Below are 20,444 nucleotides of genomic sequence, written 5' to 3'. Positions count from 1 at the left end.
AATGGTATAACTGGAGTAGGAATCGTTATGAATCGAAGGTAGGGTAAAGATTGTGTTACTGTGGACAGTTGGTGATTGAACGTTTGTGCAAACACTTGCCCCATCATTGCCACAAACATTGAGATGAAATTTCGTGATAAAGCAGTACAATAAATGAGACAGAGAGCCAGACAGACAGAGAGCCAGACAGACAGAGAGACAGACAGAGATACACAGAGAGAGAGAGACAGACAGAGAGAGAGGGGAGGGGATGGAATGTAACAACTTGTCACTGTTCCACGGAAAATTATATAGTTTGAGGCAAGTTGAACCGAAACTATCATTGCCCCACCCCACAATATTTGGGGTTGTTGAGGAGGAAAATAGCCGTAATTTATTGCACTTTCAGAGCAAGTTATTACTATTCGAGAGGCAAGTTGTAGCTGAGTTAGCAAAAAATAAAGATACTGTGATTCAGCAACCCAAAACTGTAACAAGTTTTCAGCTGCCAATAAAGCTATGGCCTGGCACAAGAAGCCATAGGTAGATGAAGCCAGAAAGGTATACTTTTGCAAGAATCTACAAGTGGGCCTGCTGATAGAGGAAGAGTAGCTGCCGAGGCCTTAGATGGCAAGAAGTTATCTGCGTATATAGGTTTGATGATCACTGCCAGGGGTGTATGCGACTGAACAGCAGCAGTACGAAATCAGACTGCAGCAATAGCAACCTCTATTATAATATAACCATGCCTGGCACTGGGCAACTTCCTTCGTCTAAGCGACGTGGATCGATGCCTTGATGGAAAGATTGTAGAGTGGTTTGATCCACTGCTATTCTATTTTCGTTATGTAGTTTCTGTCCTAGAACATATCTCGAAGTTGTCAGCAGGTGGCGACAGCTATCAACTTGTGGAGAGTCATCTAGAAACTGCTACTAGACGCCAAGTTCGTTACACTGACTGCACCTAGCTCTGATGTCACTGGGAGTAAAATGGTGCCTTTTAGCTGCAGATTCTTCTGCTGCCTGACTTCTACTGACCTCAGCTGCCTATCTGGGAGTCTACAGTTCATGGCTGATAAAGACTAGCTGCCGAGCTGCCACTTGCCCTGTGCAAAACCATACCCCTACTACAGGCTTGTACTGCAGGACACTACCATTGTATTTGGTGCAGATCCATGGCTCACATTTGGGCGCTCGAGTGCCTCCTGTGCAGAGCTGTGCATCTGCATCAGCCAACATAACTCACTTCTTTTTGGAGCTACATGCCAGTCACCTACCCTCAGGGCCTCACACTGTGGTTCTTTATTCGCCAGAGTGCTAGCGACATGTCTCCGCAGCATTGCCACTGCCACTGGCCTGCTGGGGCCTTTAAAGACCTCTCCCACCTGAGGTCAAGCACCCTGTCCATACTCCAGGGCTGATGTCCGCCCCCAGCTGCTGACTAATTTTAATGCTGTTTTGTGCAGTCACCACACTGTGCCTTACACACTGTAAACATATTACTGAGAAGCACACCGTGATTACAGTGGACATCCACGTAGCTCCATGAATTTGATGCCGTGCTAATGAATGTGCTGCGTCTCCACAACTATAGTACGTTAATAAATTGCAGCTGCTATACTGACCCATAGTGCTGCAACTGGCGTCAGAAGTGCCTGACTGTGGGGACTGGAAGAAGAAGTGGCCAAGTGGTTTGGGACGATGTCGACAGCCACCAGAACAGTCACGAGACTCACTCAACTGTGTTCTTTATGCTGTACATCCTCTTTGTTCTTTCGTGTTGGTTTTGTGTGGAAGTTAGATACCACAAAGTCGGGCAGTTATGTTTTATGATTAGATTTGTTAATATGGATGAGGATGTCGAGATGAGTCAGAGATCTATGCAGGTATGTGTCCAGTGACGTGTGTGGAATGTAATGTGTTGTGTCTTAGTGCTCTCTGAACTGGATCAGCCCCAGTGACATGTTCAACACACTGCTGTTAAGTAATCATGCTAGTCAGTGTCATGAGTCCAGATGGCTGATGATTTGATGCATGCATTAGGAGAAATATTTTAGTAATTTCGTTAGTTGTAAGCTTATTACTTCCATTTTTTTTTCTTTCTGCTGTTGTTTTTCTAGTATGGGATAGAGACTTCACAATGACTGAGGCAAGAACAAAGGTTGTTACCAACAAGCTAGCTGTACAATCCTTATTTAAGTAAGTAGTTCAGTTTAGACCATATAACACTGAACTGCATCAGCGAATAGATGCTATAAGAGAGGAAAAGGTCTAGTGCAGTTTGATGGCTCCCACTTTAGATTAAATTAGCAGTGGATTATTTAAGACTTTTTCGGATAAGGCAGGGGAGAATATACTGGCATTTATAGATAACCTGTTGATAGTTGCGAAGCTGGGATTTTGGACAGATGAAGGGCTTTTCCAGATGACCAAGTTGCCCTTGAAGGAATAAGCCAAAGTTTAGGTTATGTACAATGAAGACGGAAGGAAAAGTCAGGAAAGGGCTGGTGCAAATTCTGAGTTCGTCAGCGTTATAGGAGCCGGAATGTCGGTTGATTAGGGTACAAAAGGGTAGGGAATAGACACTTTTGTTGGAGGTGGGCGCTCAGACGCCAATGGTGAGACTGGAAAAGTTACATCTTTCCCATTATAGGTTATATCGAGTGGGAGATGTACAATTGCTACGTTCGGCGATGTTAATATTTCATCATCAAGTTGGGGCAAAGTGATGCTGGGAAAGTATGTATCTATATGGGGAAAATGTCCAATCCATGGTTATATTTCCTATATAAGCATCATCCTGAAGTTGACCTTGAGCAATGCGTGGTAGAACTTGAGGGAACATGGTTCCATCTGGGAAAACTGTAGTCGATGAACCCCTGTCACTAGATTAATCTTTCATGAAGTGCAAACTGACTAAACTGAATGCAAAGTCGCTAACGCTCAAATCACGTGGCAAAATACTATAAGGTGAGGGAAATTTCTTTTGGTGTGTTTAGGAACATAACTGTCTGCAAATGTGATGTGTAGTAGGATCATTGGAAGAAAACAATGAATTAGATAGAGCATGATGTTTTGTGCACAAGACTATTGTACAAATGCAGAATACAGATGATAATTGTCGATGTCAAACTTATCCACACTGACAAACTTAGAGTAGTGCCCATCAGAATGTTGCGTTTTCGAATAAGATCTTATGTTCTGCAGCCCGTCTACTGAACATCTCTAAAGACTTTGCCACGGTTGTATTGCTGACGTGTTGGATGAAGCAAGTGATGTTATCCACATAATCTTCGATGGAGTACAACATGTAAGGCTCGCTAATTGCCCACTACCTTTTGGACACTGCTTTACCTGGCAAGCGAATCCCGATTTGGAAGGGGTGACTATAGCGCAGGTCTTTGTAAAATCTAGAGTGGTCAAATTTTCTATCCGAAGAGGTAATTCTGTCCCTGCAAAAGCAGGGTTAAAAATGCAAATCACACTCACACTGGCAAAGGATGAAGAAGGCATTTACAAACATCCTTTTCTATGGAACTAGTCCAGCGTTCGCCTTATTCCATTTATAGGAATCACAAACAACAAAATTGTTGCATTTAGCGTGATTCCAATCTCATGCAAACTTCGAGTTCAGTGACATGAGCACTGCACCTTCAGCTCTATGTCTGCAACAATACTTTGAAAGAGAGCTTCGCACATTTGCAGTGATCACCAGTTTCTCCAAGTGCTGTACCTATAAAGCTTACGTGGAAGTTTTACAGCCGGCCGGTGTGGCCGTGCGGTTCTAGGCGCTTCTGTCTGGAACCGTGTGACCGCTACGGTCGCAGGTTCGAATCCTGCCTCGGGCATGGATGTGTGTGATGTCCTTAGGTTGGTTAGGTTTAAGTAGTTCTAAGTTCTAGGGGACTGATGACCACAGATGTTGAGTCCCATAACGCTCAGAGCCATTTGAACCATTTGGAAGTTTTACAAGTAACCTGTATCTATGGAGTAATCCCTGTGCAGTACACCAGCCTGTGTGCAAATCGTCTGTAAGACGATTGTCATATAAGACACTGGTGGTGGAAGACACTGAAGCCCATAAACTGTTATGGACTGTTAATTTAAACGTGTTGTTGCACTGATAGACGTTACGCACAAACAACGTTGAAACACATTAACTCGAACCATTAAATTACAGTCCTGATAATGAAGGAGATGAGCCGTCATTAAAAGTTGAAAGCTGGCAGGTTTTGAGCCAGACAGTAAGCTCAATCCGTATTAGCCATAAAATTCTGTTCCACTCTCAAAGCAAGGGAGGATGCTTACGCACTGTTGGTGTCAGGACATATTTAAATATGGGTGGGTTCTTGATTATGAGTGTCAGTGATATAACTACCAAACATCCGTTGATTCGGGATGGGTAAACTGGTGAGTGTATCTGAAACCTTGGGTACGCAAAACCTGTAATGAGCTGAGGGTAATGATCTGGCAGGTGTTCTGTACAGCCAGTCCTGTATTACCATAGATTCTGGGAGTGCTCCAGTGATTGCTGTGGAACGATACCGCACATTGATTCACCTTGTCAACTTTGTGACTAGGTGTGTTAAAGCAATGCCACAGACGTTAGGGAGGGTTCAACAACATATGTGAGGTGCTCCAGAAAACCACGACTCCCTCTTAGCAAAAGCTGCGCCCTCACGCCGAGGTCAGTATAGTGTAGAGCAAGTAAGATGTCTGCGCCAATTCGAGATTTCAGCTACAGCAATCAACATCAACTACTCGTTTATCCTAGACTATGGAGTTTCAGATGAATTAGCAGTGTGTGATGCTTTGGCAGTCTATGACAGTTTAGAATCATGCAGTACTTCTGTAATAACGAAGTGTGTCAAACGTGTTATATTAGTTCACTTTATTGCATAATTGGATGTCATGTGTTGTAGTACAATGAGCCTGCTCCCAGACAAATCAAAGAACCCACAGTTGCGGACCAAGCGAGGTGGCGCAGTGATAGCACACTGGACTCGCATTCGGGAGGACGACGGTTCAAACCCCCATACAGTCATCCTGATTTAGGTTTTCCGTGATTTAGGGAAATCACTTCAGGCAAATGCTGGGAGGGCTGGTTTGAAAGGGCATAGTCGACTTCCTTCCCTAATCCGATGGGACCGTTGACCTCGCTCTTTGGTTCAGGTGAAGGGACCAACCAACCAACCAACCAACCAACCAACCAACCAACCAATGGTGCCCAGACGAAAGTACTTTTGCCTGGTCACAACAGAATGTAGCCTGTTTTGGAGGAACAGGATGTTGGATTAATTGATCAGACAGTGAAGGTAGTAAAAACAACCTATAAAAGCTGCTCATCCCGAAAGTAAGGTGCATTCCGTTAAGGTAATGTCCATTGAGGTGAAATAGTTATCATTAATAACTTTCGTTGCCCCCTGCCAGACTCCAGGTGAATTAGTTTATCTATGTATGTGGGACTCCACATGGACAGCCTACTTTTCCAAGTTATTTACGGGATGCTTGTGTTCGTATATAGTATTAATACCGAATCTAACAACCTATCTGTTCTTGTACATATTACGTATTATCTGTTCTTCTAGTGGTTGAAAGAGGGAACACCAGAGTAGGAGATCAAGAATGAAATACTCGGATTAAAAAGGAGTGTAAAGCACGGATGATATTTTGCTCCTATTGTTCAGCCTATAGATAGAAGAAGCAATGATGGCCATTTCTTTTGTTCCCAAGTGCAGGATTAATATTCAGGTGAAACGATACCAATGACAAGATTCGCTGATAATAATTTTATCTTGTATGAAAATGAAGAAGAATTAGAGAATCTGGTGAGTAAAGACTTAAGACTATGGACCAAGAGTAAATCGAAGAAACACCAAAGTAATGAGAAGTACAGAAATGAGAACTGTGAGAAACTTAACAGTGCATTTGGGGATCAGGAAATAGACGACGTTAAGGAATTCTACTACCCAGTCAGCAAAAAACCCATGACTGACGGAGCAACTAGGCCAGGAATGCTCTTTTCGATGGTTCTACGCTGCTTTTTATGTCCAAGAGTACTAGTACCAAGCATGGGCATTAGTTTGAGGAAGAAATTTCTTGGAATTTACCTCTGGAGCACAGCATTGTATGGTAGTGAAACACAGACTGTGGGAAAACCGGAACAGAAGAGAATCGAAGCATTTGAGATGTGGTGCTGCAGAAGAATGTAGAAAATTATGTCTACTCGTAAGGTAAGAACTAAGATGATTCTCCACAAAAGCGCCGAGTAAAGGATTATATGGGAAACACTGACGAGGCAGGATGATAGGACATCTGTTAAGACGTCAGGGACTAGCCTCCATGGTACTAGAGGGAGCTCGAGAGGGTAAAAACTGGCATACATCCAGCAAGTAACTGTCTTCCAGTCTACGTCCTCGGAGATTGTAGAGGAAGTGCTACTCTGATGTGAAAATATTGGTTTGATGCCGCCCACCACATATTTCCTCTCCTGTGCCAGTCAGAAGACTTAAGACAAAAAAAAATTGCTGTTAACTCAAAAGATCATAGTAAATTAGCCCTTCTGATAATTTTGACATGGAAAACAGTAACACGTTCATTGTAATTATGTGGAAAACGATTAAACGTGTGACACTGTCAGAATGACAATGATACTAAAGTTCATAGAAACGAAGGTTTTCAGAAACTGACAGATGTTAATTAATATTAAACAATCCGTTCACGTATTTGTGCATGACTAGAAAAGTCGACGTGCAACTATCTCTCGCGATGGTCCTTGGGAAGCGTCTTTTACCAATTGCCAAGAAGTCCTGGATCCCGGACTTGATTTTTATTCAGAATTTTAGCAGTTGCCAGAATCAACAGCGGCGGCCGAAGACTGGCAGAACTAGGCTGATTCCTTGTACTGAAAAGCACCTGTTGAAAAGGGTGAAGGATCGTATAGTGTTTCGGAGCACGTTCCTACCCTTGGGGTGGGAAACTGCCCCTAAAAGGCGGAAATATAGCGGGGATGAGTGAAGTGAAACGGAAAGATGATAAGGATTTCTGGTTAGAAGTGTATAGGGTATTATCAACCACAGCAGAAAATGGTGTAACAAGAGTAGAATTATCCGACAATATGAAAGAAGGGCAGAGAATGAGGTACTCTCAAAAGTTCAGTGATACGGTTGTTTTCTTTAGAATCGACAACTTACCATCACCGACAACAATCTCTCTCTCTTCATGTGTATATGCCAACCTCAAAAGCAGAAGATGAACTAGATTTCATCTGCCTTTACATACTGTGTTTCAAATTTCGTGCCCTCACCCCAAAAAAGGTAATGCAGAAGACACTGAAAATTACCAGCCCATTTCCCTGCAGTCAGCATTCTCAAAAATAATGGATGCAATTATGAGAGAAAATTAATTACCTGAATAAAGATAATCTTTTAAACGAATCACAGTTTGGTTTCCAAAGTGGCAAAAATACGGAATCAGGTATAATAGAATTCATAAAGGGTGTACTTGATGCTCTTGATAAAGATGAGTGTGTCACAGGCATATTTTTTGATCTTTCGGAGGCGTTTGATACAGTCGACCACAAGATTCTGTTAAATAAATTGAAAGCATTACGAATAAGAGAGGTAGCTAATGACTGGTTTGAATCATACCTAGCGGATAGAAAGCAAAGAGTAGAGATAGCATATACTTCAAATTGATCTAAACATTTAGTAAAACACTTATCAGAACAAAAATACATTAATATAGGGGTTCCGACAGGTAGCATATTAGGACCAATACTGTTCCTGATATACATCAATGATTTTCCCAGTAGTGTTACTCATGGTGAAAAATTCTCTTCGCTGATGACAGCAATATTATAGTCACAGACAAAACAAGTGAACTCTTTGCCGAGAAAGCAAATGAAGTTCTCAAGGAAGTTTGATTGGTCAATAAGCAAACACGGACACTGTCATTTTTCCTCTTCAAACTGAAATTCGTGGCATTAGTTTTCTTTATTTTCAATGTTAAATTAAATCCAGACTCTATAGACTGTGTAACGAATGCAAAATTTCTAGGAATGAATATTGATTCTCAGTTGAAGTGGTGTGAACACACAATGGTACTTGCAAACAGGACTCTAAGGGTATAACATGCTGATGACATTCTATCATCAGTGTGTAACATACAGTGTCTTTTAGTTACATGTTAATGATATGTACACTGCCATAACTAACTTGTTTGGGGGAACAAATGCGCAATTTTCAAACTCCAAAAAGAGCCATAAGAATAATAACCAAAAATACTAGTTGAGCTCATTGTAAAGACCTGTTCTAAACACTGGTAAATGTATTCACATGAAGCAGTTACAATTCCCAGTCGGTTGTACACATCAAAAATAACATTGGCAATTACTGCACAAACAGCTCTGTCCATGACCATGCAACAAGAGATAGACTCACCCTTATATTTACCAAGAAAAGATAAACATATAACTTAAAACAGCATTTTCTACCAAGGAATAAAACTGTACAATAAACTACCAAAAGAGATTAAAGACATTGCAAAAAGACATTTATTTAAAAAGGCAGCTAAAAAGTATCTGTTATGCAGTACATTTTATACATTGAAGGATTACTTAGATAAAACAGAGTAGGGGTTTGATAAAAAATGCTATCCAAATAAATAAATAAATAATAATAATAATAATGATTATAAAACATTCAACATTCGACATAACACCTTCACTTTATTTCTAGAAAGGAAAAAAGAAGGAAAAAAACACTTACCCCCAAGCTATGCATAGCACAATTCCTCTTTCTGAGCTCAACATCTCACTCATTATGGAGCCGATAGTGAGATTTGAGTGAACAGTGTGGCATTACATTATTTAATAAGTTATTTGTAAAATAATGTATTGTATACCAGGAGTAAGTCTAATGACTGTCTCTAACTAGAAGTCTGTAAATATATGTGTATACCAATTAGCTTATTTTAAATTGGTCTACACGTGTAAATACTTTTATATGTCCTATATCCTTGTAAAAAGAAATATACAGATGAATAAAGCTACTACTACTACTACTAAAATATTTAACATTCATGGGTGGCTGCAATATTGTAGGAGCAGAAGGAACAGTAGACATATTGTTACTGTCGAGCCCATATGATCCTGTAACTGAGACAAGAGAGAGAGGCTAATTTTTTTTGAAACTAATTTTAGCTAGTTACAATGAATACACTGTTTACATTTGGCTGGAATATTCCCGTGTCTGAGTGCCTTTCTCAAGTATACCTCTTCCTCTTGCAATTTATAATCATGGCCACACAGAGATCGCAGCATCAGATTTTGGATTGTAAGGCGTTCCTAGGAGTACATAGAAACACGGATCACAATTTAACAGTGATGAAGAGTAGACTAGTTTGGAAAAATCAGTGTGGAGGAAGGTAGGATACGGAAGTACTAAGGAGTGAAGAGATGCGTTTTAGGCTATATTGGCTGAAGATATTTTGGTAACGAATACTACAATAGGCAGTCAAAGAGAAACGGACATGCCCAAGGAGAGCAATCACTGAATATTAACAGAGGAAATAGGTACAACGGGGGTAACAGCGAAGAAACCATGGGTAACAGATGTGCCGTCCCAGCGACATTTGTACCGTAAAGACATTTAAGTCAAAAAAACTTGGAACAAGAAGACTATCTCACGACGGAAGAAATGTACACGAATCTTATGTGTTTCACCGGCCGCATAGGCGGCGTAAAATATCCTTGTTTTATAGTAAGTATTAAAGTTAATCGTAGTATCAAGGAGTAAAATTATTTATGTAGTAACCTCCATGATATTATTACGGGAGAAGAGCGCTCCTACATTGTTCTTCTCTTCGTGTTTCTATTCTTGTTTCTGGTGTTAACAACCAGACATCTTGTAGTACGAAAGTAATGTAAGCATTTATGCTCTTAACCTTTTTAATATAATACGTTTAAGTTTGTACGTGACTTACTTCTATGTGCAGTGAGCTTTCTGTCATGTTCCTTGCATTGAATTAATTTTTTAAGACGTTTACAGCTCCACAATTTTAGCAGCCGCTGCTTCAACGGACGCCTTTACACATCGATTTAAGTAGCGAAATCATAGCGGAAGCGCAGAGATCGCCCGCTTTAACATTTAACAAACATTTTTTTTACGGCGATGAGCCGCAGGGGACACCAACTTTAGTTTTAAGATTTTATTTTTCAGTTTACCATCATATTCAGGCTGTGGTAGTCGAATCCTGGCTCTCGGTGTAAGACGAGTATTCTTGAGTGGGTCCACAATAGCTTCAATATTTGAGTCCATGCTCGTAATGTACAAACACGCCGAGGCTAATTATAATACTGTTATATTTTCAGTCTCGTGCAATATTCTTGGAAGTAAATCATATAACAATTTTTGCATGTTGTTGTTGTTGTGGTCTTCAGTCCTGAGACTGGTTTGATGCAGCTCTCCATGCTACTCTATCCTGTGCAAGCTCCTTCATCTCCCAGTACCTACTGCAACCTACATCCTTCTGAATCTGCTTAGTTTATTCATCTCTTGGGCTCCCTCTACGATTTTTACCCTCCACGCTGCCCTCCAATGCTAAATTTGTGATCCCTTGATGCCTCAAGACATGTCCTACCAACCGATCCCTTCTTCTAGTCAAGTTGTGCCACAAACTTCTCTTCTCCCCAATCCTATTCAATACCTCCTCGGACCACACAAATTCACCCGTCTTTTTGCAAACACCGAGTAAATAAATATACTCCCTTCTCGAAGAACAGCCACTTCACAGAACAAATACTTCAGTTTACCTACGAGAGAAGGAATTACACAAATACTCGTATTTAGCAAAATACAGGAATTCAGCAATAAAAGTCACTTATAATGAAATATGTGAAGGAGATCCGAGGCGAAATGCCTGCAGGAAAAATGTGAAGAAAGCGAAAAAAAAATGTGTGTGTTCAGTTCGGGTCTGCGCCGTAAATATTTGGCGAAAACGTCGGGATAAGCTCGCAAGGGTTTCATATTAAAACATAATTTAACTATCAATCTCTTTAATTCAAAGTTCACACAGAGAAGTGTAGTGGTTACAGATAAGATAAATCATAAGTTTGGAGTGTCACTGGCCGCCGTATGCCCGGTGGGCACTTACATACCGCTTGGCGCCATTTTTTCATTTCCTTTTCTAAGCTGCCGTACCTCTCGCAGTCTCACGTCAGTGGAATTTTAAGTCTTTTTGGATTCCTTTCAACGCGAGCTTTCGTCTGACTTGCAAACAAACTTGAAATTATAGAAAGTGCGAGTCATATAAGACGGTATCTTTTATTATGTTGTAACTTTCAATTCAATACCGAGCATTCCAGAGCATATTTTTATAGTCTCACTTCGGACTTTGACTCTACAGGCTCTTCATGATGACGCTCAGATTGGCGTAGCGTGGATATGGGTTTCGGTTTCACATTGTTTTAGCAGTTTAAAGAACGCTAATTCGTAATAACACACATGCGCTTACGCTGGTACGATGACATCACAGGCAAAAGAAATATTGCGCGATAGACAGACATACATAGATAATCTATGCGTTGTGATTATACACACATCAAAAAAAGTTTTGCATCACCCCGGTTCCCAGAACTCCTGAAGATGGACTGTCATACAATATCTCTGAACAGTCAAAGAGACGTCGACTGTGGTTATCACTAAAGCCGCTTACAGATGTAAACAACCGTGTATGAGAAGCGAATATGAGACGGCGAGGATCCGACAGTCGATCAGTTAGTCATTCCACCAGGAAGAAGGTACACACACTTCTCTTGTTGTCTGTAGTTAAACCATGCGTCGACGGTCAATACCGCAGTTCGATCGCGTCCGCATTGTTACTTTGTGCCAGGAAAGGCTCTCAACAAGGGAAATCTCCAGGCGTCTCGGAGTGTACCAAAGCGATGTTGTTCGAACATGGAGGAGATAGACAGGAACTCTCGATGACATGCCTCGCTCAGGCCGCCCAAAGGCTACTACTGCAGTGGCTGACGGCTACCTACGGATTATGACCCGTAGGAACCCTGACAGCAACGCCACTATGTTGAATAATGCTTTTCGTGCAGCCACAGGACGTCGTGTTATGACTCAAACTGTGCGCAGAAGGCTGCATGATGCACAACTTCACTTCCGACGTCCAAGGCGAGATCCATCTTTGTACCGCGCTGCATGGTGTCGTAGTTGCAGATGTGCCCAAGAACATGCCGAATGGACCGCTCAGGATTGCCACCATGTTCTCTTCACCGATTAGTGTGGCATATACCTTCAACCAGACAATCGTCGGAGGCGTGTTTGGAGGCAACCTGGTCAGGCCCAACCGCTTAGACGCACTGTCCAGCGAGTGCAGCAAGGTGGAGATTTCCTGCTGTTTCGGGGTGGCACTACGTGGGGCCCGACATTCGCTGCTGGTGGTCATGGAAAGTGCCGTAACGGCTGTACGATACGCGAACGCCATCCTCCAACTCATAGTGCAACCAGCATATTGGCAAGGCATTCGTCTTCGTGGACGACAATTCGCGCCCCCATCGTGCACATCTTGTGAATGACCTACTTCAGGATAACGACATCGCTCGGCTAGAGTAGAGAGCGTGTTCTCCAGATATGAACGCTATCGAACATGCCTGGTATGGATTGCAAAGGGCTGTTTATGGACGGCGTGACCCGCCAATCACACTGAGGAACCTACGCCGAATCGCCGTTGAAGAGTGGGACAATCTGGACCAATAGTTAGTTGTTTGATGAACTTGTGGATAGTATGCCACGACGAATACAGGCATGCATCAATGCAAGAGGACGTGCTACTGGGTATTAGAGATACCGATGTGTACAGCAATGTGGACCACCACTTCTGAAGATCTCGCTGTATGGTGGTGCAACATGCAATGGGTGGTTTTCATGAGCAGCCGGCCGTTATGGTCGAGCGGTTCTAGGTGCTTCAGTCTGGTCGCAGGTTCGAATTCTGCCTCGGGAATGGATGTTTGTGATGTCCTTAGAACTATTAACATCTGAGGTCATCAGTCCCCTAGTTATATTTAAAGTCCCATAGTGCTCAGAACCCTCTGAACTAGTTTTCATGGGCAATAAAAAGGGCGGAAATTATGTTTCTGATGATCTCCATTCGAATTTTCTGTACCGGTTCCGGAACTCTCGGAACCGAGCGGATTAAAAACTTTTTTTGATGTGTGAATCTCTACCACCTACGAGACGAATAATGCATATACAAAGGCGACGATATTTTGTCACACAAGGGAGCTTGTTTCACGAGCGAATAGACGTTTTCTTGTCAAAAGAAATGGTTCGCACAAGGAGTGCATCTCGATGAAGGACAGTCTAAACAACTTCTGGTGGAACTAAAAGCAGAAGTGTAAACATTAAGAGTGCAAGAGGAATTATACTGTTAATCGCGGGAGGCAGGTGGGATAGGTGGAAAGAAAACGTTGAATGTCTCTACGGGGGGGAGGACTTGTCTAATGACGTGTCAGGAAAAGAAATGAAAGTGGATATGGAAGACGTAAGGGATCCAGTATTACAGATTCTAACAGTGCTTTGAACAGCCTGGGATAAAATACTGCAGAAGGGATAGATAACATTCCTTAGGAATATCTGGTCAGAGTTCTGTGTGATACTGGAACAGCTGTTGATGAAACCACCTACAGACGGCCTGCTGAGAATAGCTGACGTTGAGCTACGGGCGTGAGCTAAACCTCCCAGCTAGTAGTCGCGCATCATCTTAATTAATCTTGTAGAAAGATTTCCCCGAGGTGAAACATGAGATGTGGGCACAACGTAGTATCGTGCTTGTAGGGACACGGTCAGGTGCGAATGCTGCTGGCGAGTTATGTTGGTGCCCCTCCTGAAGCCCGCTAGGTTCTAGCGTCAACACATCTATTTGTTGCTGTTGTTTGGTGTGCACACAGTTTGGCAGCTTGCTGTTTGTGGTCTGTCAGTGTAAATAAGCACGCTGCTATGTTCAGCAAGAGTAGGGGTTTCTCGCTTGTGGCTGGCTTCGGTAGACGATGCCCTGGAGTCTAGCAACCAGATAGTACCGGTGGCTGCAGTGGCCATGCCATTCGCCTGACTACTACACTGTCGATTAACATTAATGTGACCGCCGTCAGACGCTTGAATAACCACCTATTGCACTGCAGGCCATTGCAAGACATGCTTGAAGAGAGATATTCATGTTCTAGAAGGTACTGACAGGGATGTGAAGCCATCCTGATCCCAGTGCGGAAGCCAGCTACGTTAGGGTTCTCGGGCCAACAATTATGCCCTTTCGAACGTCAGGATCCATGGCACGAACTGCCCGATCGAGATAGATCCAAACCCGATCGAGAATATTTGGGACAGAGGAGTTTTCTGGTCAGGGAGTACGATAAATTCATCCTGGTGGTATTCGAACCATGCACATACATTGCGAGCTCTGTGATACGTTGCATTGTCCTGATGGTAGATGCCACTGTGCTTAGAAAAACAAACTCCTTTTAGGGGTGGACATGGTCCCAAAGGGTACATGCGTTCCTGAATGACAATAACACCCAGGGAATGCCACGAAAACATTCATCAGACCATAATGCTTCCCAAGCCGACCTGGACGCTTTGCTTTCAAACTTTTTACGCCATACAGGCCGAAGACTCTCTGTCCAATGCGGTATAAAACGTGATACATCTGAAAAGGCCACCTGTCGCTACTCAGTGGACGTCCAGCTGTGGTAAGGAAGTGCAAATTCCAGCCTTCATCGGTGATGAACAACAGTCAGCACCAGTGCATGAACTTAGCTGCCTGCTGTGGAGGATCCTATGCAGAAACGTTCGCTGAGTGGTCGTTGAGGTGATACTGTTGGTAGCCTCTTGGTTCATCTGGGCAGTCAGTTACTCAACGGTGCTCCTCTTCTTGCCTGTTCACATCTCCGCAGTCGTTGTGTACCGCGGGCCATAGATGACAGGGGTGAATACAAGTGCCTCGGCGCCAGTTTCGGATAGCGCCATTTGTCCGTGCACAGTTTGACCAAAGCGGCATGCGAACAGTTTATAAACGTAGCCGTTTCGGAAATAATTCCACACACGCCCCTGAAGCCAACAATCATGCCGTTTCGAACGTCAGATAAATCGCTCCAGTTCCGCATTACAACCACTGCTATGTTCAGCGCATTCCTCCAATACGTCTTATATACCCTCCACTGCTAGTGCTGCCATGTCCCCTCTGTGAGTAGTTATTGCACGTTGACACGAATGTTGGCGGTGTTCACATTAATGTGAATCCATGTAAGTATAGTATAACTTCTAAAAATGAAGCACTGTAAATTGCTGCTAATTTGTGTTGCAACATATTTTTGCCATATCTGTTGCCTAATAGTATTTTCTCCTGTGACACATTTCTGTTCCTGCCTCAAACTGGTTGTACAGGACAGGGACTCACCTGTGTGCGTGGGTGCTGTGAGAGCATGAAGATGATGGCCTCTGCGATGTCCTCTGGTTCAAGAAACTGGCTCTCCCAAAAGTCGTCTGGTAGACCAATCAGCGGGTTAAAGAGCTCCGTCCTCACGGGTCCGGGAGACACTTGCTGTTGGATAAATGAATGCGTGAGTAACTTCAACTAGGGTAAGTAATTCGAACAACAAAGGCGATAAGATCCAAGTTTTGACGGATAAATAACGTCAACGCTTCGTTTCGTTGAATGTAAGCTGATTTCAAGGCTTTGCTGCAGTAGGGCCTGTGTTTTATTTCCAAATAAGAGTCTTAGTAAACAGTAATATCTTTACAGAAAAGCGGCACAAACTTTTCGCCGTGAAATGTAAGAATGGGAAACATTTATTTGTCGAGAACGCGGGTTTATAAATTATGACAGCTTTCGATTGTGCAAGCAATCACTTTCAGATCTGGAATAGATAAAAAACGTGTAGCTCATAACAAGTTATATTGCACGTATTGGAAGTAGATATAAACAGGAAAAAAGGGTCAAACAACATATCGTAGCCGGCCGAAGTGGCCGTGCGGTTAAAGGCGCTGCAGTCTGGAACCGCAAGACCACTACGGTCGCAGGTTCAAATCCTGTCTCGGGCATGGATGTGTGTGATGTCCTTAGGTTAGTTAGGTTTAACTAGTTCTAAGTTCTAGGGGACTAATGACCTCAGCAGTTGAGTCCCATAGTGCTCAGAGCCATTTAGCCAACTCAAGGGCTATGAGCTACCACCCATTCCTATTTTAGGGCCACTGACTCGATGAAGGAAGAGAGCCAATGCATTTTGACAAACACATCCATGCCTCACAGGGTTTCAAACCAGCACCCATCTCAGGGTGCGAATGATCAGAAGCCAGCTCAGAGGACTCCACCACCAGGGCAGCTAATAAAAGTTAAACTACTGTCAACAGAATAGGGAAACAAGACGTCATTTATTTACGTAATCGCAAGAAAGTGGGAGCTGAAAAAATGATATTTATTCCTCATTATACAAATATTTCAAGTAAAACAGAAACGAAATAAAACCACAATTGTCCTGAAGACAGTTGATGCTTTAGCATATCTCCTGCGATTATAGCAGTTTCTAAATTGAAGGAGAAATTCATTCACAACAGAAAATACGTAGTTCCACACCTTTATTTTATTTTTTGGAAGAAAATGGACTAATAACTATATTTATGTTGAATTTCGTTGCAGTGGTATATTCAGTTTAGCTCTAGTTTAAAATAGAAAGAAAATGCTACATATTTTACTTATTCTAGAAATTTCAAAAATTGAAGATAATAAATATCCTCACATTCTTAGTTACTTTAGAATTGATGAGGACAAAGACTGAGTACGGAGAATTAAATTTGAGGACTGACCTCGGAAAATGAGGACGTCTGATAACCTTAATTCAATGATTAAAAGTATAACAATTCCTGTTGTTGTTCCGTTGGATGTTGTTGAGAGTGGAGAAGGGGTGGGATATGAGGGAGACTTGAGGTAGTAATAAAGGAGGAGCGTAATTGTTCAGTTTTCTCCTAACGCTGTAAAACACCTCGCGATGGTCCTCTTCCTGACTTGAACTGAACTTCATATGAACAATATTTTTTCTGTACATTTTAGGTCAGAATAGCTTCGATTGTGCTAACAATCATAGTCATACCATTTTATAAATTCGCGATCTAGACAAAGGTTGCACTGTAAGCTGAAAACGCTTTTCACATTCTTGACAATATCAAGTTCTTCAAAATAAGAAAGTGATGCTTACTAATTTACATCAAGGCGCCAGTTTATGGTAACTTTTACCTCACTGTGCCACGATTATTTCGACGGAGGACCTTACCGTGTTAGTTCGATGTTCCATAAATTAATTGCAAGGCAACTGTCTAAACTATTTGGAACAAATCAAATTACGTCTAATATCCACACTGTAATCAGATCAGTATTTGTGCTGGTTGCGTAAGTCTTAAAATATACTGATATTTGTCAGAATCAGGGTTGATAGCAATTTCAAGATAGCGAGGGGAAAAAGTATACGTGACAGTTTCAAAACAACTGATGTGCAATTTAAAAGCTGAAAGCTGACATTTGAAGTTATGACGATAAACTAACTGAACCTGTAGTGACAGTAACTTTTCTTGGCGGGGACTGAATGAAGAAAGTTTATGAAAAAACAAAAAAACAAAAAAACACACTGCAGTGTGCACCTGTAAAACCTTCTGGATGTTTTCGAGAAGTGAGAGGTCCACCTGTTTCTTGTAAAAATTAGTAAAATAATTATTGCAATGCATAGTATGGAACTGCTATGTATGAATAATTTTGAAATACATTACAATATGTTGTTGCTTCCGTAAATTTACTTTCAGTAAAACAGATAGACTAAGAGTGAAAGAAAATGAGGAAAATACCTTGTAGTCTTAAACATTTTTCCATTCAGATTTAAACAGAGATCTGTTTACCAATATGTGACTACCGAAACAAGAACATAATATCCCATGAATGCATATCAAATACCTCGTCTACTACACATAAAAATAATAATTAACGGAACCTCTAGGAGAAATGTGTAAAGCTGCTGGGAAAAGAAAACAAAACGAATCTCTGTGTACCTGATCAAATTGTGTGTGTGTGTGTGTGTGTGTGTGTGTGTGTGTGTGTGTGTGTGTGTGTGTGTGTGTGTTCTAGTGGACGACCCTGAGATGAGATTGTAGCAGTGTCACACACAGAGTAGGCATTCCTATAAAATACAGCAGAGCTGTACAGGACAGCAAACACAAAATATTTGATCGAACAGCCCATGGGAATACTGTGGGTTTATAGAGTTCAGTAGGCACACTGTGAACCTACAATACGATCATGCACGGTTTCTTCAGTTTTGTCTTGTGCATTGTTAATCAACCACACATAACAAATGTTGCTGCTTTCAACAAAACGGACGTAACGAATAAGTTTTTACAGATATAAATGTATACGTAACAAAATACGGCCACTGGGAGTCCACAAGTCCACTCAAGTATTGTACCTTCCTTATTCACAATAAGAATGGAAAAATATTTAGGTCATGTAGAAATGAAGATACAAGTAGATGAGAATGTCTCCAGATATCAAAGTGTAACTACAAGTCAAGAAATAAACTGAATTCCCTACATCTCTCTTGAATATTCGATTTGTTTTAGCTACAACCGCCAGTGACAATATTCAGAAAATATCCTTCATCACCATCTGAAATTTTGTTAGTGGACTTCTGGTTCACTCAGTATGTAACTCATGTCTATTTAGTGACATTTATAGTGAATATGAAACTTCAAACTTACTGGTGAGATTTTAAATTTGAAAAGAAACTTTTTTATGTGCTTAAGCAACTTTGTCAATTTGTTTATCTGTAAAACTAGAACCAGAAAAATGAAAATAGAAAAACATGTTGATTTGTTCAATTCATGTTTCTTGTAAGAAGTTTTCATCCCACAGAAGCATACTGTAAGATAAATAAGTTGTTCTTGCCTATCATCAACTTGTGATATATGTGCTGTGATGCTCTTAAACAGTTGTGTACCTCACAGTTTGTGATGTAAGCATTGTGTTAACGAGTTCAGAAGGAAAAATGATGTCCATAGTTACGGTACAAAAACTTTTTTAAAACTGATTGTGATAGCATCACTCTCTCAGCCTAAATCTGTGATCCTTCAGCTGTTGACTGCAATTCTGCTTTGCAGAATGTGATGCATTAAGAGAGTAACGTAATTTTTTTCTATATTGTAGATCGATTTGTGTCTATAAACATGTAGCAAATTTACAGCAAAAGTATTACACATTTCTTAAATTACATACTTTCGACTATGTGAATCCTACTGTAAATTACAGCGTTCTTCCTTCGCAACATTTCTTAGCAATCTTTGTTATTCAATTTTACTTAATGTAAATAAGTAACTATTGTCTTCCGGTTCGTTTCGAGTATAGAATGGGGCATGACACATGTAAAAAATGTTTTACCTGAAGATGGATGTCTAGCTTCTTGGAAAAAGATTATCTGCATCCTCTAAAGAAAGACATGACGTCTATGAAGCGACAGTACAAAATTGTAATTTGAGCCGCTTTACGTTTTCTGGTTTTTAATCGTTCTGATTACTCAATCATATGATTACTTCTGTAAGTTCTTTTCAGCAGATTCATAACTATATAATGAAGAAAAAATGTGTTTCACCAGAATAGAAAGTAAGTACTACACATATTTAAAATAAAAGTCAGTTCAGTGCTGCCTGATTTTCTATTTTTACCAAACTGATTACTACCATTAGAAAGCAAAAAGGTATCCATCTCTAATGATGATCACGGTTTAGCCAAGTACTGTGACAAATAACATAGGGCTAATTTGGATTAAATAGTTCATAAATAAAATGCGACTGCCTGTAACTAAGAGAGTTTGATCAAATTAAGGAAAGAAAACGTTTCCACGAAATAAGGAATAGTTACATTTTATAGAAATCAAAATATGTAACATAAGTGAGAACTGTTGTAGAACATTTGTATTTCTGGGATAAAAGTGTTTTCAGATCTAAATTGCTGATCTAAATTTCTTGTAGAATCAGACTTTCCCTGTCAGGGATAGTTTTCCAGTAATATATAATAAGAAAGCGGATCTATAGGAGAAAACCTTGAAAAAAAATCTCACATTCCAAATCCTCAATGCGTCTGTACTCGAGTCGAGCGGCAGCGAGGTCAGCGTCTGTCCATCTAGTAGGTGCGGCTGTATTGTATGCTCCAGGAACTGACAATCCCTGGTTCTAAACACCCAGTGGAAACACTGGACCAAAACTTACAAGCTATCATGATTCGTGAGAGTAATGACAGAATTACCCCAGGTGGTAACCAATCCACTCGTCGACAGACGACAACTGGGTTTTCGGATTCTGGGGAACCCGGGCCATCACGATCAGAGTTCTCAAGCAAACTTCGTCCCAAGGTTCCCATGTACATTGGTA

At 41.3% G+C, this 20,444-nt stretch overlaps 1 protein-coding gene across 1 annotated transcript in view; it reads right to left on the bottom strand.

The window, feature by feature from the left end:
• The window catches only part of LOC124777759 (dehydrogenase/reductase SDR family member 11-like), a 71,355-nt gene that overhangs the window by 1,787 nt on the left and 49,124 nt on the right, over window positions 1-20,444 (bottom strand). Inside the window, exon 5 of the mRNA XM_047253261.1 lies at window positions 15,439-15,582. Within this exon, the coding sequence (XP_047109217.1) occupies window positions 15,439-15,582 (144 nt within the window). The remainder of the gene's footprint in view (window positions 1-15,438; window positions 15,583-20,444) is intronic.

Source organism: Schistocerca piceifrons, chromosome 2 (assembly GCF_021461385.2).
Source record: "Schistocerca piceifrons isolate TAMUIC-IGC-003096 chromosome 2, iqSchPice1.1, whole genome shotgun sequence".
Lineage (NCBI taxonomy): Eukaryota > Metazoa > Arthropoda > Insecta > Orthoptera > Acrididae > Schistocerca > Schistocerca piceifrons.
The sequence above is the reverse complement of the archived record's forward strand: the minus strand, read 5'-3'. Positions and strand labels throughout refer to the sequence as shown.